The sequence below is a fragment of the Hyaena hyaena genome, unplaced genomic scaffold (genome assembly GCF_003009895.1).
Source record: "Hyaena hyaena isolate Hyena2069 unplaced genomic scaffold, ASM300989v1 scaffold_1493, whole genome shotgun sequence".
Lineage (NCBI taxonomy): Eukaryota > Metazoa > Chordata > Mammalia > Carnivora > Hyaenidae > Hyaena > Hyaena hyaena.
Window position 1 is genome coordinate 135,293 of NW_024082125.1, and position 18,720 is coordinate 154,012.

At 36.3% G+C, this 18,720-nt stretch overlaps 2 protein-coding genes across 2 annotated transcripts in view; both read right to left on the reverse strand.

The window, feature by feature from the left end:
- The window catches only part of TSBP1 (testis expressed basic protein 1), a gene marked incomplete at its 3' end in the record, with an annotated part of 103,132 nt that overhangs the window by 23,022 nt on the left and 61,390 nt on the right, over nucleotides 1-18,720 (reverse strand). Inside the window, exons 26-28 of the mRNA XM_039223893.1 lie at nucleotides 14,616-14,636; nucleotides 13,447-13,464; nucleotides 11,951-11,971 (exon numbers count right to left, since the gene is read on the reverse strand). Coding sequence (XP_039079824.1) covers nucleotides 11,951-11,971; nucleotides 13,447-13,464; nucleotides 14,616-14,636 — 60 coding nt within the window. The remainder of the gene's footprint in view (nucleotides 1-11,950; nucleotides 11,972-13,446; nucleotides 13,465-14,615; nucleotides 14,637-18,720) is intronic.
- LOC120225724 (elongation factor 1-alpha 1-like) lies at nucleotides 1,887-3,615 on the reverse strand. Its single transcript, XM_039223892.1, has one exon. It carries the CDS (start codon nucleotides 3,546-3,548, stop codon nucleotides 2,160-2,162), a length of 1,389 nt encoding a protein of 462 aa, XP_039079823.1. The 5' UTR covers nucleotides 3,549-3,615; the 3' UTR covers nucleotides 1,887-2,159.

An 18,720-nucleotide genomic window follows, 5' to 3' on the forward strand; every position in this document is an offset into this window, starting at 1 on the left:
AATATTTTCCTAACTGCTATTTTGAGTTCTTTTATCAGTTAGAACACAATATTCCATGCCTTACAGTTTGGTGGCTAGAGAATTATCATTTTTTAAAATGATATATATTTCTTTGTTTTTTCATAATATTTGATAGTGTGTGTTTTGTGATCACATTTGAAGTAGCAGACGCCTTCTTTAGTTAAGAATTTATGAAAACTTTGTTTCTTGCAATTCAAGGGTCAGGCAATTAGAAATCTTCTTTCTGTATTCCAGAAGGTGGGATTTCTCCTCAGGGCTGCACTTGGCAGCACATACAAAGTATTGTCAGCAGAATGGGAGGTGCTATGATTAGCACCTGGGGCTTTACAGGGAAGATGGGTGGGTGGGGGTGGAAGGGGGGGTACTTTGGAAGGTGCCCATAGGTAGCCCAGTAGGGGAATCCTTAGTGAGGCAAGGTACCCCCAGCAGTCCAAGGACAGACCTCCTGCTTAAATCTAAAAGCAGAGATTAGGAAATGCATGCCTTCAATGCCCTTTGATATTTCCCCAGTCATGGAGGTCCTCCCTCTAGCTGCAACCAACACAGCTGGAGTAGTCAGGTGGTCAGTCACTACTTTTGCTTTCCACCTCCTGTGCAGGAGAAGTTGCTTCTGATACTGCAAAGCCTAATGCCTTACAGACACCCTGGGGAGTGGGGCCATCTTGGTGAGTTCCTCCATTTCCCCTGTCTCATCTCTATCCCACTCTGATGGTGTGCTGGATTCCCTGGTGAGGTAATTGACCTCAAAAATTCTCTATTGGCTGTGGGTATCTGCTCAGGTTTGTACTCTCTTGGTTCCCTTTTTCTTGATTGTGGAGAGTGAGGGTGGAGCATACTCATGGACTCTCTTGGATCCACTGTCCCCACTGAGGTCCTAACTCCCCACTTTTGGAGATACAGGTGGGTAGAAATCCTGGATATTGTTATAACATCTGGAGGAACTTCAGGTTCATTATGGATGTCTAATTAGTTGTAAGTCAAAGAGGAAGGGAAAAAGGAATAACTGCCATGGTGCAGATGTCATTATGATTAGCTACTTTAATTGCCTTTACTTTTTTTTAAGTTTATTCCTTTTGAGAGAGGGAGAGAGCAAGAGTGAGTAAGGGAGGGGCAGAGAGAGAGAGAGACGGAAAGAGAATCCCAAGCAAGCTTTGCATGATTCATGAACCATGAGATCATGCCCTGAGCCAAAATCAAGAGTTGGACACTTAACCTACTGAGCCACAGATGCCCCAAATTGCTTTTACTTTTAATTAATCATTAGTAATTTTGTCTAGAGTTTCACAATTAACATTTCTAAAATAGGGGATGCATAACAGTCTTGCTTAGATGATGTATGATGATACTATTTATGAAATAGTTAAAGTACATTTTTGCCAGATACTGAAATGTGTATCTCTTATGTTCATGTTACGTGGTTATATCTAACATTGGAAAGCACAAAATAATAATCTTTAAAAAAGAATGACATTGTGAGAAACATAAACCCTGGGGTTATGTTTACCAGGGATAAAAATTTGTATTTAAACTTGAGGAGGTGGGGTTGCCAAAGTATACCCCATGGAACAAATCCAGCCTGCTACCTGTTTTTGTATGTCTTATGAGGTAAGGATAGATCTACATTTTTAAATGGTTGAAAAAATAAGAATGGTATTTTGTGACATGTAAAAATTATATGAAATCCAAGTTTCCTTGTCTATAAATAATGTTCTGTTGGGACACATCTGGGTTTTTTTCTTTTACATATTGTCTATGACTACTTATGCGCTGTAGCAGCAGAGTTGAGTAGTTATGACAGAGACCTTATTGTTTGCAAAGCTCTAAATATTTATTTATTTATTATTATTATTTTTTTTCTCATTAAACTTTTAATGGGTCTCAAAATTCTGTGACAGATTTTTGGTCAAGTTGTTTCCATTAAAAAGTACTGATTTTAAAAACTAATAACTTAAAACTGCCACACACAAAAACAAATGGTCCACAAAACATTCTCCTTTCCTTCTGAAGGTTTTACGATGCATTGTTATCATTAACCAGTCTTTTACTATTAAACTTAAATGGCCAATTGACACAAACAGTTCTGAGACCGTTCTTCCACCACTGATTAAGACTGGGGTGGCAGGTATTGGGGATAATATTCATTTAGCCTTCTGAGCTTTCTGGGCAGACTTGGTGACCTTGCCAGCTCCAGCTGCCTTCTTGTCCACTGCTTTGATGACACCCACAGCAACCGTCTGTCTCATGTCACGAACAGCAAAGCGGCCCAGAGGAGGATAGTCAGAGAAGCTTTCAACACACATGGGCTTGCCAGGAACCATATCAACGATGGCAGCATCACCAGATTTCAAGAACTTGGGACCATCTTCCAGCTTCTTTCCAGAACGACGGTCAATCTTCTCCTTCAGCTCAGCAAACTTGCAGGCGATGTGAGCTGTGTGACAGTCCAGCACAGGTGCATAGCCGGCACTGATTTGGCCTGGATGGTTCAGGATAATCACCTGAGCTGTGAAGCCAGCTGCTTCCATTGGTGGGTCATTTTTGCTATCACCAGCCACATTGCCACGACGAACATCTTTGACAGATACGTTCTTGACATTGAAGCCCACATTGTCCCCAGGAAGAGCCTCACTCAAAGCTTCATGGTGCATTTCAACAGACTTTACTTCAGTTGTAACGTTGACTGGAGCAAAAGTGACCACCATGCCAGGCTTGAGAACACCAGTCTCCACTCGACCCACAGGGACCGTACCAATACCACCAATTTTGTAGACATCCTGGAGGGGCAGACGCAAGGGCTTGTCAGTTGGACGAGTTGGTGGCAGAATGCAATCCAGAGCTTCAAGCAGTGTGGTTCCACTGGCATTGCCATCTTTACGGGTGACTTTCCATCCCTTGAACCAAGGCATGTTAGCACTTGGCTCCAGCATGTTGTCACCATTCCAACCAGAAATTGGCACAAATGCTACTGTGTCAGGGTTGTAGCCAATTTTCTTAATGTAGGTGCTGACTTCCTTAACGATTTCCTCGTATCTCTTCTGGCTGTAGGGTGGCTCAGTGGAATCCATTTTGTTAACACCAACAATAAGCTGTTTTACACCCAGTGTATAAGCCAGAAGGGCATGCTCACGGGTCTGCCCATTCTTGGAGATACCTGCTTCAAATTCGCCAACACCAGCAGCAACGATCAGGACAGCACAGTCAGCCTGAGATGTGCCTGTAATCATATTTTTGATAAAGTCTCTGTGTCCTGGGGCATCAATGATGGTCACATAGTACTTGCTGGTCTCGAATTTCCACAGGGAACTATCAATGGTGATACCACGTTCACGTTCGGCTTTCAGTTTATCCAAGACCCAGGCATACTTGAAGGAGCCCTTTCCCATCTCAGCAGCCTCCTTCTCAAATTTTTCAATAGTTCTTTTGTCGATCCCACCACATTTGTAGATCAGATGACCAGTAGTGGTAGACTTGCCCAAATCTAAGTGTCCAATGAAGACGATGTTGATATGAGTCTTTTCCTTTCCCATTTTGGATTAGGTTTAGCGGTGGTTTTCACGACACCTGTGTTCTGGCGGCAAACCCGTTGCGAAAAAAAAAAAGCTGCAAAGCTCTAAATATTTATTATCTGTCCCTCTACAGAAAAGTTTGCCGACCTCTGCCCCAAAGAAACTAAGATATTAGAAATAGATTAGGAACTTACTAGTAGCTACTTAAGGCATCCCTGAAAGTTGAAACAAGAAGGTATATTAATGGTAGTGTTTTTGGATTGGAAACAGAATTCTCTATTCCCATTTCCTTAATTTTTTGTTCTAAGATACCATTCAAGACTCCTAGCAGGATATAGTGCTTTAGTGGGACAGCAGATCCCTCAGTATGGTGTAAGAACCTTGTATTACTCACTACCTTTATGACTCTCACTGTGATCCAAATTACTTTAATCTCTCTGATTACTTGGATTTCACCCTTGCCTTCCAGTGAATCCCAATATAGCAGCCACAGGGATCTTTTTAAGATTCAGGTCACCCCTCTGCTTATGATTCAGTTATAACTCTCCATCTTTCTTGATTCAGAGTCAAAGCCATTTATAGCACCTCTCAGAAGATACTGGAATATCTGTCACCTATAATTGTCTTAATAGCTTATCTTCTGTTTTATTGTATTATTTTATTCTGTTTCAGCCACATTTGCTTTCTTGCTATCCCTCAAATAGTCTAGAAACATTCCTACCCCAGACTGGTTTACTTATTGTCCTCTCTGCCTAAATTATTCTCCACTCATATCCACATGGCTGATCCTCTCACTTCTTTCATGTTCTATGTAGTAGTTTTATCAGTTGCTGAGAATGGGGTATTGAATTTCCCAAGTATAACTGAGTTTTTCTATTTATCTTTTCAGTTCTATCAGTTTTTTCTCCCATATATTTTGAAGCTCTCTTGTTTTGTGCATACACATTTATATATTTTTAAATCATTATTTAATCCCTTCTTGTTTCTGGTAAATTTTTTCTCTGAGGTCTACTTTATGTGATAATAATATAGCTACTCCTGCTTTAAAAAATTAATGCTGCCATGGTATATGTTTTCTATAATTTTCTTTTTATTGTTAAATTTTAAGTGAATTTCTTACAGACAGCATATAGCTGAGTCATTTTTAAATTTTTATTTATTTATTAAATTTTAAATTTTTATTTATTTTACTTACTTTTAGAAGTTTTAATTTAAGTGCCCTCCTTAATCCCCAAGTGCCCTCCTTAATCTCCATTACCTATGTAACAAATTCCCCCCACCCACTTCTCCTCTGGTAACCATCGGTTTATTCTCTATAGTTAAGAATCTATTTTGGGGGCACCTGGGTGGCTCAATCAGTTGAGCATCCGACTTCAGCTCAGGTCATGATCTCATGGTTTGTGAGTTTGAGCCCCATGTTGAGCTCACTGGCTGTTAGCTTGTCAGTGCAGAGCCTGCTTCGGATCTTCTGTCCCTCTCTGCCTCTGCCCTGGTTGCACTCTCTCAAAAATAAATAAGTATTTTTTAAAAAAAGAATCTGTTTCTTGGCTTGCCTCTTTTTTTGTCCCTTTGCTCGTTTGTTCTGTTTCTTAAATTCTGCATATGAATGCAATAATATGGTATTTGTCTTTCTCTGACCGACTTATTTCACTTAGCATAATGCACTAACTCCATCCATGTCCTTACAAATGGCAAGAATTTGTTCATTTTTATGGCTGAATAATATCCCAGTGTGTGTGTGTGTGTGTGTGTGTGTGTGTGTGTGAACATACATATCTTCTTTATCCATTCATTTATCAATCGATGGATACTTGGGCTGTTTCCATAATTATAGTGTTGCTATAAACATAGAGGTGCATTTATCTATTCAAATTAATGTTTTTGTATCCTTTGAAAAAAATGCCTAGTAGTGTGATTGCTAGATTGTAGGGTAGTTCTATTTTCAAGTGTTTTAAACTTAAAGTTAATTGTTTTTCTTTTATAGTTTATTGTCAAGTTGGTTTTCATGTAACACCCAGTGCTCATCCTAACAAGTGCCCTGCTCCTTAAAGTTAATTTTAACTTTAACATACTGTTTTTGGGGAAGCTGGGTGGCTCAGTCGGTTGAGCATCTAACTTTGGCTCAGGTCACGATCTCACGGTTTGTGAGTTCAAGCCCCACATCGGGCTCTGTGCTGACAGCCTGGAGCCTGAAGCCTCCTTCGGAATCTGTGTCTCTTCCTTTCTCTGCCTCTCCTGTGTTCATGGTGTTTCTCAATAACATACTGTTTTCCAGAGTAGTTGCACCAGTTTGCATTCCTACCAACTTTATAAGAGGGTTCCCTTTTCTCCACATCCTTGCTAACACCTATTGTTTCTTGTGTTGTTGGTTTTAGCCAATGGTGATACCTCATTGTATTTTGGTTTGCATTTCCCTGGTGATAAGTGATGTTGAACTGCTTTTCATGTGTTTGTTGGCCATCTGTGTCTCTTCTTTAGAAAAACTATCTAGTCAATCCTCTGCCCATTTTTAAATTAGATTGTTTGTTTTCAGAAGTTCTTAATTTTAATGAGTAACAGCTTATCAATTATTTCTTTTGTGAGATGATTATTTCTTTCTTTTGATATTATATCTAAAAAGTCGTTACTATACCCAAAGTCTACTGGCTTTTCTCTGATGTTATTTTCTAGGAGTGTTATAGTTTTAAGTTTTATATTTAGGTCTGTGATGCATTTTGAGTTAATTTTTGTGAGGAGTGTAAGGTATGGGAGAAGATTTATTTTCTTTAAGTGGATGTCCAGTTGTTCTAACATCATTTGTTGAAAAGAATATCTTTGCTCCATAGTATTGCCTTTGCTGCTTTGTCAAAGATAAGTTAACTATATTTATATGGGACTTTTTCTAAGCTGTCTGTTCTGTTCCACTGATTTATTTGTCTATGTGTTCACCAATACCACACTATCTGGATTACTGTAGTTTTATCAGGTAAATCTTGAAGGAGAGTAGTGTCAGTCCTCCTACTTTGGTCTCTTTCAACACTATTGAGTATTGGCTATTCTGGATTCTTTGGATTCTTCACATAAATTTTACAGTCAGTTTGCCAATATCCAAAAAATGTCTTGCTGAGATTTTGATGGCATTGCACTGAATCTATAGACTAAGTTGTGAAGAATTGATATCTTGTCTTATTCATGAACATGGAATATCTATTTATTTGGTTTTCCTTTGTTTTTATTTATAAGATTTTTGTTAATATTTGTTTTTTAATTGGTACATTTAGACCAACAGTTTTCTGTTGTTTTTTTTTTAATGGTAACACAAATTTTTATAGTTTGCCTGAATGATATGAAAGGTAAGTCCCAAAAAATTCTTTCAAGGAGAAGTCAGAAAAGGCTTTCAAGTACTCCTCTTTACCCTTTTCCTCTGAACAGCAGTGGTCTGGTTTAGATTCTTTATGAAGGAGAAGACAAAGATTGGTCTTTCTTTTTTGACTTCAACTCTATTTTAGTTGGTGTTTTCTTTGTTTGCATGTACAGTCTGTCCCTCCTAATACTCTCACTTATATCTTCTCATTATTTGTTTTCCACTATTTATCTTTTGGATTGTGACCATAGAGTTTCAGATTAAAATATAAATTTCTTAGTGTGTTATTTCCAGGGTCTTTCCTGTGATCTGACCCCAACATATTTTATCAACATTTTTTCCCTTTGTTTCTCTTCTGTAACTTAATAGTGTAACCAAATGAACAATTTTTTTTCTTTGTCCTTGCCCTTCTCTGGGCCTTTGATATACCACCAATTACCTCAAAATTATTTATAACTTAAAAGAATATTAGAAAATGTGGAGGAGAAGAGATGGAGTATAATCTAACTCTCTGGGTTCAGAGTGGCCAGGTGTCAAATGTATCAGTGCAAATAAAGTAACCCCGATGTTACAGAGGACCAGAGGAAACTGAGAAAGACAATTGGGACTTACCAGCTGATACTGGACGAATTACTAAAAAAGAAAAGAAAATACATTATTATTTTTTAAAATTATGTACTCAGTTCCTATTGCAAATCTACTTGGAATATTAGAAAAGTTACTTTTGGGAAACATTAAATCTTATATGAATATGATATCCTTTATTAATTCAATATTAACTACACTTTAAAAACCTAAGAATGTAGACCTTTTTGGAAGACCTGTTTTGTGGATTATATGAAAAAAATTTACTTTTTTTAATGAAATAATTTTTTTAAACACTCTTAACAATACCAAGGGTCACAGCCTTGCAGGAGACTGGTTACCAGTTAAAGGTTACTAACTTAACTTCCTTCTTCATCATTTTATCTCCCTTTCAAACCTCTATCACCATGTCTGCTTTCATTTTATTTCTTTTTGCAGTATATGAAGATTATAACTATCAATTTAAAAACTTCTGTCATAATCATTTATCTCTGTGGGTTTTTTTCTTTCTCATAATCTCTAGGGTTAAATCTGGATTCTAAAATCTGTCTTAAGAGGTAGCATGAGTCATGAATTCGACAAAGCTACAGGATATAAAAATCATTGTGCAAAAATCTGTTGTATTTCTATACACCAGTCATGAGGCAGCAGAAAAAAGAAATCAAGGAACCAATCACATTTGCAATTGCACCAAAATAATAAGATACTTAGAAATAAACCTAACTAAAGAGGTAAAATAAGATCTGTACTCTGAAAACTATAGAACACTTATGAAAGAAATTGAAGAGAACACAAAGAAATGGAAAAGCAAACCGTGTTCATGGATTGGAAGAACAAACATTGATAAAATGTCTATATTACCCAAAACAATCTACACACTTAATGCAATCCCTATCAAAAACCACCAGCATTTTTTGCAGAGCTATAACAAACAATTCTAAAATTTGTATGGAACCACTAAAGACCTTGAATAGCCAAAGCAATCCTGAAAAAGGAAAACAAAACTGGAGGCATCACAATTCCAGATTTCAAACTTTATTACAAAGCTATAGTCATCAAGACAGAATGGTACTGGCACAAAAACAGACACATAGTTCAATGGAACAGAATAAATAACCCAGAAATGGACCCACAATTATATGGCCAACTAATCGTCGACAAAGCAGGAAAGTTTATCCAATAGAAAAAAGACAATCTCTTCAACAAATGGTGTTGGGGAAACTGGACAACAACATGCATAAGAATGAAACTGGACCGCTTTCTTATACCATACCCCAAAATAAATTAAAAATGGATGAAAGACCTAAAAGTGAGACAGGAAGCCAAAATCCTAGAGGAGAACACAAAGAGCAACCTCTCTGAACTCAAGCAGAGCAACTTTTTACTAGACATGTTGCCGAAGGCAAGGGAAACAAAAGCAGGGGCGCCTGGGTGGCCTGGTCGGTTAAGCGTCCGACTTTCGCTTAGGTCATGATCTCGCGGTTTGTGGGTTCGAGCCCCGCGTCGGGCTCTGTGCTGACTGCCAGCTCAGAGCCTGGAGCCTGTTTCAGTCTGTGACTCCCTCTCTCTCTGACCCTCCCCTGCTCATGCTGTCTCTCTCTCTCTCCTAGAAATAAATAAAACATTAAAAAAAAAAAAAAAGCAAACATGAACTATTGGGACTTCGTCAAGTTAAAAAGCTTCTGCACAGCGTAGGAAACAATCAACAAAACTAAAAAGCAGCCTACAGAATAGAAGATATTTGCAAGCCATGTATCTGATAAAAGGTTAGTATGCAAAATCTCTAAAGACCTTATCAAACTCAACACGCCAAAACCTAAAAACCCAGTTAAAAGATAGAAGACACAAAGACACTTTTCCAAAGAAGACATACAGTTGGCCATCAAGACACATGAAAAAATGCTCAAATGATTATAATCAGGGAAATACAAATGAAAACCACAATGAGATACCACCTCACACATGTCAGGATGGTTAAAATTAATAGCACAAGAAAAAACAGGTGTTTTCAAGGGATACAGAGAAAGGGATCCCTCTTGCACTGTTGGTGGGAGTACAAACTAGTGCAAGCCACTCTGGAGAATAGTATGGAGGTTCCTCAAAAACCTAAAAATACAACTACCATACAGTTCAGCAATTGGAATATTAGATATTTATCCAAAGGATACAAAAACACATAGTCAATGGGGTACATGCACCCCAACATTTTTAGCAGTATTATCAACAATAGACAAAATATGGAGGAAGCCCAAATGTCCCTCGAATGATGAAAGGATAAAGAAGATGCGGCATGTATGTACAATGGAATATTAGTCAGACATCCAAAAGAATGAAATCTTGCCATTTGTAACAACATAGATGGAACTTGAATGTATTATGCTAAGTGAACTAAGTCAATCAGAGACAAATACCATATGATTTCACTCATATGTGGAATTTAAGAAACAAAACAGTTGTGGGATGTGGGCGGGGGGAAGAGAGAGAAACAAATTGCAAGAGATTCTTAACAGTAGAGGAAAAACTGAGAGTGGAAGGAGGAAGGAGGTTGGAAGGAGGTGGGTGGGGGATGGGCTATATGGGTGATGGGTCCTAAGGAGAACACTTGTGATGAACAGTGGGTGTTGTATGTAAGTGATGGATCACTGACTACTACTCCTGAAACCAATATTGCACTGTACAGTAACTAAAATTTAAATTAAGAAAAAACAGAAGGGCTTTGTGTTGCCAGCTCAGAGCCTGGAGTCTTCTTTGGATTCTTTGTCTCCCTCTCTCTCTGCCCCTCCCCTGCCTGCACTCTGTCTCTCTCTCTCTCTCAAAAATAAACTTTAAAAATTTTTTAAAAGTAACTAATATAGTCTCTCTGACTAATTGAGTTGGTGAAGTCATCCTTCAGTAACTAGAATGTAAAAAATTTATGTCTATTTTAGGTTGTATAGATAAGGATAGGGAAATATACATAATTCTTAGGAAATTGGGAAAAAGATTCCATTCACTGGTGAGTTTTGAAAAAATGTCTTTCTTGAAAATCATCCACTGAAAAGTATGCTAAAGTAGACCCTATGAAGCCCTTGTAGGAGGAAGAAATCGGGTGTTGTCACATTCGAACTTAGCTTTCATGCCCTTTCTCATTTGGCTGAGAGGAGAAGATACTAAAGATAACACAAATTAAAGTTTTAGAAAAATTAAATAATTTACCCAAAGCCACATATCTGGTTAAGTGTTTTAGCTAGGATTTGAACCTAGGTCCGTCTGATTACTTTATTAACCATTGCAATGTTACCTTTTTTTTTTACAAGTTAAATTCATGCAAAAAAACCCCAAACAAATATCATGCAAATGGTTTAATTCCATATTTAGAATTATTCCTTAGAACATATCTCTTGAAATGAAATTATGAGTTTAAGGGATACTGTATTTCATTGTACCTTGCAACATACTGCAAATTTGCTTTCCAAAAGAGTTACATAAATTTAAATGGGATCAGTGCTGTATGAAGGTATAATTTTTCCCAAAGCACTGCTGGTGTTGCTTATCATATTTAGATCTTTCTTTTTATCAGCTAAAAAATACTACCTTTTGTGTTTTAATTTTCATTTCATTTATCTATCTATCATCTATCTATCTGTCTATCTAAATATTGGGCATATTATAGTTTCTAAATTCATCTGTAACTTAAAGAGGTACTGGATAATGGGTATGTAAAGGGGGTTGAGAATATGAATGTGAAATTCTTTACTTGAAGGAAATGTTTCTATAGGACAGCGGAATTAAGAATAGATGAATGATAACTTACTAATAGGTATTGGAGTAACTGGCAGAATAATATGAAACAAAAATATATTAAGAGAGTTTTTGGATCAAGAATATAGTTTCCTTCTTTTCTTTTCCCAAGGTATTAGCAACTAGATGTTTGGAAGATGGCCAGACCTCCTCTAGTACAAAAATCCATAATGAAATAAGAAGGATTAGTATTTCTTTTGTGGTTCAGGAATAGTTTCAATCTGATATAATTGTCATCCTTATATTTCATTTTAGTAGAAAGCAGAGTAGGCTAGAATATGTATGCGTAGGTCATTCTTTTTCTTTATCACATAGTATGGAGGATTTAAATCCTGCAGAGAACTTTTAAATTGTAAATTTGAATGCTAATTGCAGGTATTCTTTTTCCTCTCCTTACACCGAAGAGTAAGGTCCTGATTTTTCCTCTGCCCTTTGTTGGCATCTCCACATTGTGATATCCCACCCTATATATCTTTCCTTTTATTTGTTATTAAAAGCTATTTGAAATTATTTTTAGAAAACAAATTTGTTTCTTTTATAGTCTCTTAGTCAAATGTTTATTCTTTCTATTGGGTAATAACCCAGTAGGTTGCCAAGAGGGAGGGGAAATATTTATAAATACAAGCATTGAATGGAAATGGTCAGTTAGAAAAAATTTTCTCCTTATTTTGCGATCCCATCTTGCACCAGATTTATGAAACGAAACAGAACTTACTGAGAGGTACTGCTACATGTGCTAAAATCCAAACACAAATTATTAGTATGGGTTGACATTGATAACAAAATTTACATTGACAATAATTTTACTGGTACTGTTTACAAATGGGAATTTCTAGAATGAAAAGGGAATGCAAACTCTAGACCTTTCACATGAGTTACTTTAGTCTCTCTTTTCCAGTAACACGGTCATTTTGAAAGAGTGGCAAAGAACTAACTTGTTTTCCTTTTATCATTGAATACCGCAGAGCTGGAAAAGCCTCATTTTCTATAAATTTTGCTTCTATTTTGATTCTACTCCCTTCTCTCATTGCTTACTCTGAGTTTTTCCATATTTCTCTGTCATTTCTACCTTATATTTAGTTGAAAATGTATTTTGTTGAAAGCTCAGTAGAGTCAATCCGAAGAGATTTTCATCTCACTCTTAATTTCAGTGCACATGAGGAGCTCCAGCCAGTCAGAAATGAGGATAGATCTTACTTTTCCTGCCTCCTTCCTCAGGCAATAGTATATGATCTCTGTTATGTCCTTATCATGAATCTTTTGAAGTATGTAAAGTTTTGCTTTAGGTAGGACTTTTTAACTTACTAGGAAAAAAATCAACATGATTGATTTTTTTCACCAGTCTTTGTGGACTATGTTTTCTGTAAAATGATAGATATTCTAGTAGAATTCTGAGAAGGTATGAGAAATATAAATGTCAATCTTTCTTTTGAAATGGAAACAGATACATTTAGGAAAAATACCCACAGTGAATACATAACAGAAATATCAAACAGAAAAGGAGTTTCTTAGAATTGCAGTGTCTTAAAGTGGATACAGAGAACATGGCTGTCCTTGATACTGTTTAATGGGTGAAGACAGAAATAGACTCTCTACTACTACCAAAGCATTATTCATCAGATGCAAGATCTCCATTTTTAGAAGTGGAGAGATTTATATTTTCCTCAACTTGTCTGAATAAGAAACATGTCAGGAATGTTTAAATTCATATGTAAACTCCAGGAGGGCAGTTACTCTCTTTTGGTCCCTGGGTATTCCCAGTGCCTGGCCCTCAATAAATATATATATATTTTTGAATGAGTAAGATCTCAATTAAGTTAACTTTGCCAATTCAATTTTATTTCTGTCATCTCCTACTTTTTAAATTTTCAACCAAAAGCATTTAAAAACTCTAGTAGTGAAAGTAGTAACACCTAACATATTTTTCTATAGATGACAATTTACAAAAAATGTTCAGAAGTATTATTTCTAATTCCAGGTCAGCTTTAGCCAACTCATTATTTGATTTGCCATCTATGGGTGGTTTTTTTTTCATCTATGGGTTTTTTATTTTCTAAAATATTCATCAGCCACTTTAAGAGGAAGGTATTTAATATAAAAACAAGAGAGACAGACTTGAAAATTTTGAATGTCAGGGTCTTTCATATACAGGAAACGATAGAACCAGTATGGGAACCAACCTCAGAACTGATGAATAGATATGGAACTTACTTGGGTCTTCTTGTCTTACTGTGAAAAAAAATCAAATAAATAAAAGAGTGAAAGGTTCTGGATGAACAACAGAGTTATTTCTTAAACTTTATGCTGAGAGTTTTAGAAATAGGACTGGAGAAACCATCAAACTCTATTTAGAATCAATTCAATATTATGTGAGAATAAATATCTTCAGATCACTCTGCTCAAGTCTCTCTTAATTTGAGAGAGACTTTTTGGAAACAAAGGTTAAAATGCAATCATTGGGAGATGCTTTTTCTTCCTTCTAGTTTCTCTGTGCTAATTCAAACTCTCAAAAAAACATTGACTGATGCGGTGCCTGTGTGGCTCAGTCTGTTTAGCATTCGACCCTGCACTGACAGTGTGGAATCTGCTTGTGGTTCTCTCTGTCTTTCTCTTTCTGCACCTCCCCTCCTCAAAAAATAAATAAGCATTTATTTAAAAACCCATTGACGGGTAAGATTTTTCCTGCTTACTCTGTTGTTTTCTTATTATTATTCGTCTATTCCCATTATTTCTTTGGAATGATTGTGTTGGTTTATCATGATCATTACTATGATTCTTGTTGGCTAATTACTGTTCATTATGATAATTTTAGAAAGGTTTGTCTTTTCCCTATAAGCATAAATATCTTGGGGCTGGGTGATAAGCATAAATATCTTGGGGCTGGGTGACCACATTTCTCACCATTTGACTGAGATGGAGGCACCCGCCAGACCTTTAGAGTTCCCAGCCTCTGCTACTCATTAATTGTAGGATCATGGGCAAATTACTTAGTTTCACTATTTTCTTCTCTTTGTAATAGAAATAACAATACTTCTCTGATATAATGTATATGCACATATAAGGCCCTGAATACAGTGCCTGACACATTGTTATTACTGAATAAACATTATTTATTATTATACTACCACATTAAGTACCAGTTAGTTTTAATTATAGTCTCCAAGTGGACATAGATAGTTGAAAACAGAATAAGCTACTGTAAATGGGAATAAGAAAACAAAAAGCTAGAAGGCAAAGAATGCTGGAAATATTAATAAAACCAGAGGCAGGAATATAAATCTTAAATTTTGGTAGATTCGCACTAAAAACAGGGCACAAAAGGGCCTCTACATATTGTAAAACACCAATGACAATATAATTGAGAGAAACATAGGACTTACTCTTAGATTTCTCAGGTCTTGCTTTAATAAAAAAGACAAACAAATTAGTGTGGTTGTCTGATGAAACGGAAACACATTTTCACTGATGTAATTTTCAGGATAAGCATCATGCACAGAACTGTAGTGTAAAGGGGCATTTGCCTTGGGAATGTTCTGGAAGGAAGGATACAGGGCCAGTGATGGAGCTCACCTTTCCCTTGCCCTTCTAGATCTCTGATTGTGTGAAATCAGGAAGTGTGTCATATCCCAATCTATTTTATTTTTTTATTTATTTATTTTTTTAAATGTTTTATTTATTTCCAGGAGAGAGAGACAGTGTGAGCAGGGGAGGGCCAGAGAGAGAGGGAGCCACAGACTGAAACAGGCTCCAGGCTCCGAGCTGGCAGTCAGCACAGAGCCGGAAGCGGGGCTTGAACCCACGAACCGCGAGATCATGACCTAAGCGAAAGTCGGACGTTTAACCGACTAAGCCACCCAGGCGCCCCTATCCCAATCTATTTTAGTTGAGTTACTTTCATGTTCTTCCTTTGTCCTTTTTCTTTTCTAATCCCCACCCACATTCTCCAATCCTGCAAGCCTCGCCATTGTTCTTTACTTGATTTGCCCATACTGTCACTCCCTTCTGTGAAAGCAAGTTCTATTTTCTCTTTATCTAACCCCACACTTAGCATGGTCTCTAAGAGAGTGGACACTTAACAAATATTTGCTGAATCAAGGAAGAAATTCTTCCTACTGTAGCCAGTATCAGAGTGCTCCTCGTATCCCTCTGTTCTCTTCAAGCACCCATTAGGAAAGTTCTGTGCCTTACAGGTGAAACAGGTATGGGGTATTTGAAGGCACACAGTGATCTCTGCTACAAGATGTATGAGGGTGAGCAGATGAGATTGCTGGGAGAGGGGTGATCATATGAGATTTTGTGCCTAAGTCCTGGAAGATTATTAGGGGTAAGATTTTGAAAACTTGATCAGGCCAGGAAAAATAATTTCAAAGTTATGTTTTTTTTTTAATCTAGCAAGAGTTGAAATAATTAATAAACCTTTGGGGCAGCTTGCTCTTTTGTTCTAGGAAATCATTAGAAAGGGCCAGGTATGAAAATAACAAAGCAGAGATCATATGATAAAGTGAGATTTGAAAAGGAGATATCATACATTATGACCCCGAGTAATCAAACTATATGTAAGAATGGAAAATCCACAAAGAAGAAAATTATTGTTTTCTAAGTATGAATTTGGATTACACTAATGGTGAAAATTGTTCCTCAAATGTGTAAGAATGTGTGTGTGTGTGTGTGTGTGTGTGTGTATTATTCTTAACAGATGACTAAGCAGCATTTTCACTGAAGTAGTGTTATGAGACTGAACTCAAGCTGTGTTCTTTTGGAGCTCGGGTTATAAGTATCAGTGCAGAGTATGAAAATTTCATTTTTCATCAAACCCAGCATCCCAAGGCACTCTGAAGAGCAGTGGCTTTTTCAGCATAAGAAGGCTTGATAAAGAAGGGCATCACCCATACAAGTAAGTAAGGTTCTTCAAATAGTCTCATGAACAGTGGATAAAATAAGAGGAACCATAGGTTTGTTCTGGTGGACTAGTGGGTGAGAATGTGTCATCACTCCCTTAGGGATTCTCAGAGCTTGAAGGGACAGGATGCATTGCAAGAGAGGCTGGACATTTTGCAGGTGGACGCACCGGTGATCCACAGCCAACTTTGCATGATGACCAGCCTTCTTAGGGCTTCATTTCATTTGCTTTCTCTTTGAGATATTGTAAAAAATAATAATACCTCAGGAATCAATACTACCTGTAATGTAACATTTGTCATTTTTGTTCCCAACTTTTCTTCTAAGAAAGAAAATAACACAGGGATGGCTAAAATCCTTTTGAATCACCAATCCCAGGTTCATTTTCTTCCCTCAATTATGAGTTCAATGTATATCCAGTTATTTTTAAAGATACTTCCATATATAAGTGGATACTTAAGGAATGTGGTGGGTTTAAATATTTTTGCTTTAATTTGCATAAGTGTCATATTTTAATATAATTTTGTATCAAGAAATGTCATTTTCTATCTGATTTGTTTCATTCAGCACTACAATATGAGATTTTTCGTCATTTATATACACATAGATACATAGTTCATTTTAAGCTGCTGTATATTATTCTATCTTATCAGTATATGTATATTAATTTAACTTTTATTTTTTAATTAAAAATGTCACAATAAACATCTTTGTACATGACATTTTATGTACATATGTATGACTTTAGTGTTTATACCCAGAAGTAGATCATAGAATATGCTTTAGATTTAGTTTAGATATTGACAAATTGCTGTTCAGAGAGAGTTGCCACTTTACCACATATCTTAATAAATATTTGATCTTATCAAGCTTTAAAATTTTGGACACTATGCTTTGAGAGAAGCAGTATCTCATTTTATGTTGTATTTTTTATCATTAATGAGATTTGGCAATTTGTATTTATTACGCATTCAATTTACCTATTGTGTGAACTGTTTATTCTTATTCTTAAGTCATGTAACTCACTTTTCTTACTGATTGTGGGATTTTATCTATATTCTTAATGCTGTATAACATTGATAGTTACGCATACTGCAAATATTTTCTTTCAATCTGATTGTCTCTTGTTCTTTAACCTTATTTGTACTGTGTTTGGTCCATAAAAAGTTTTGAGTTTTTGTTAGTCAACATTTATTTTGCCTTTTTCCTGGGAATTTTAAAAGGAAGCCTCCTCCCTATCTGAGTCATATATCAGTTCTACTGTGTTTTCTTAAATGGTAATCGGTATTTAGGTATTTAATTCAGCTGGATTTATTTTTAGGAAAAAACTGAGGTAGAACATCTATTTTATATACATATCATATATACATATACATCTATACACACACATATATATATACCCTAAATTGGCCCAAGGCTAATTATTGAATTCTCCATCTGTTATGAGATCAACTTTGTGTATAATAAGGATCTGTCTCTGGGTTCTTGGTTTTGTCTTACTGATTTTTTTTCCAGCTTCATTGAGATATTATTGACATCTAGCATGTAAGTTTAAGGTGTAAAATGTGGTGGTTTAATACACAAATACATTGTAGTATGATTACCACAATAAGGTTAATTAACACTTCTAGTCCTTCACATAATTACACTTTGTGTGTGTGTGTGTGTGTATACCACAATTCTAAAATTTGTAATGGCATCACAAATGGTATATATATGTACCCATTCATCTGTCGATGGACACTGAGATTGTTTTGATGTCTTAACTATTGTAAATGACTTTGCAGTGAGCATAAGGGTACAGATATCTCTTTGGGATAGTGATTTTATTTCCTTTGGATATATATTTGGAGGTAGGATTCCTGGATCATATTGTAGTTCTATTTTTAACTTTCTAGGAACCTCATAACGTGCCCTCACCAACAGTGGACAAAGTTCCATTTTCTCCATAGCCTCAGCCACATTTGTTTCTTCACTTTATGATAATAGCCATTATAGCAGATGTGAGGTGGTATCTCATTGTACTTTTGATTTACATCTCTCAGTGATGTTGAACATTTTTTCATGTACCTGTTAGCCATTGTATGTTTTCTCTGAAAAAAAAAATGTCAATCCAGTTCTGCTGCTCATTTTTTTTTTTAATATTTTTATTTATTTCTAGGAGAGAGAGACAGCGTGAGCAGGGGAGGGTCAGAGAGAGGGAGTCACAGACTCTGAAATAGGCTCCAGGCTCTGAACTGGCAGTCAGCACAAAGCCCGACACGGGGCTCGAACCCACGAACCGCGAGATCATAACCTAAGCGAAAGTCGGACGCTTAACCGACTAAGCCACCCAGGTGCCCCTCTGCTGCTCATTTTTAAATCAGAATTTTTGCTATTGAGTTGATGAGTTTTATATTTATAATACATGAGGTATATGTATGAAATGAACCTCTTATCAAATAGGGGGTTTGCAGATATTTTTTCTAATTCTATAAGTTGCCTTTTCATTTTGCAGATTGTTTCTTTGGCTATGCAGTAGCCTTTTAGTTTGGTGTATTTCCACCTTTATATTTTGTCCAATGTTAAGGAGTTTTTCCCTTGTTT